We start from the raw sequence: 1,260 nt of genomic DNA on the forward strand, positions 1-1,260 counted from the left end.
ATAAGGGAGAGGGGGAGAGAGATGGAGGGAAGAAGGGAAAGAGAGAGGGAAGCGGAGAGAAGGAGTTGAGTGGGAAAGAGAAAAAGAGTAAGAGAGGAGGAGGGAGAGGAGAGAAAGAAGGAGAGAGGGGGGAAGGAAGGAGAGAGAGAGAGGAAGGAGAAGGAATGGAAAAGAGAACTTTCCCAACCTCCTGAAAGCAAAAAGCTTTCAGCCCTTGATTATCTATACTTAAAAGGCAATCCTGGCCTAGCTTATCCACTAACAACAACAATAATACCAGTCATTCACTATGGTTTTGAAGGGTGCTGTAGGATGTATTTTTAGGTTTCCTTAAGATTGAAAATGTAGCATTCATTCATTCCCTCAATGCACAACAGAGCAAGATTCTCTGGACTGGACTGCAGTTGCCTCTTTCCCAAAAATCTCCACCCAAAATCCTAAGTATAGGACTTGCCAGTGCCTAGCCTTGTTGTTGATTCCTAAATGCTGGTTGATTGGAGTTAAGACATTCAAATTTTGACTCTTCCTCTTTCTACCTGTGAGAGATTCAGGAAGTCATCCCTTACCACTCAGAGCCCCAGCATCCTTACCTATAAAATGAGAGGGTCAGATTGGATAAAAGGTCCCCTTCCAGCCCTTAATTGATGATTTGGTTGTTTGATTGATGGCCAGTCACTTCTCTGACTGTGGCGAATACGAAGATGCATCAATTCTCCGGCTTGGATAATCAGAAATTCCACCAGAGATAATGCTCGCCTCCCCATGTTTCCACAGGTTCTGCTCCGAGCCCTGCTGGTGCCAGGCTGACTTGGCTGTTGGCCCTAACAGTGATCCTTGAGTTGACGTGAAGACCTGACACCCCTCTCCTCTTGGTGGCTCCATCCGCCATCTACATCTCCGTCCATCGGTCGGGTTTCATTTCTTTTCTAAACTATTTCCAAGTCTTGTTCTCGGTCTCTTTCTGTCTGTGTCTTGGCTTCCTCAGTCAGTTTAATTAAAAACAAACAAAACCATTTTCCCCCGTTGGTCAGCTGCTTGGCATGTTCTTTTCATTCATGGGTTCATTTATGGAGGACTGGATTGGACTGCAAGACTACAGCAAACACCATGGGGGGGGGCATGAGCAGGGACAGAAAGAAAGAATAAACACAACTCTTGCCCTCAGGGAACTCTCATTCTAGCCACCTCCTACCAAAGGAGGCAGAGCATAGTAAATCTGAGTAACTGGCATTAGAATCTGAGGGCCTGGATTTGAATTCT

General features: G+C 45.8%; 1 protein-coding gene across 1 annotated transcript in view; it reads left to right on the plus strand.

Annotated features, from left to right (window-relative positions):
• The window catches only part of IGSF21 (immunoglobin superfamily member 21), a 275,335-nt gene extending 274,487 nt beyond the window's left edge, over positions 1-848 (plus strand). The window contains exon 9 of the mRNA XM_044668699.1: positions 775-848. Coding sequence (XP_044524634.1) covers positions 775-848 — 74 coding nt within the window. The remainder of the gene's footprint in view (positions 1-774) is intronic.
• The last annotated feature ends 412 nt before the right edge of the window (positions 849-1,260 follow it).

Source organism: Gracilinanus agilis, chromosome 3 (assembly GCF_016433145.1).
Source record: "Gracilinanus agilis isolate LMUSP501 chromosome 3, AgileGrace, whole genome shotgun sequence".
NCBI classification, from domain to species: Eukaryota; Metazoa; Chordata; class Mammalia; order Didelphimorphia; family Didelphidae; genus Gracilinanus; species Gracilinanus agilis.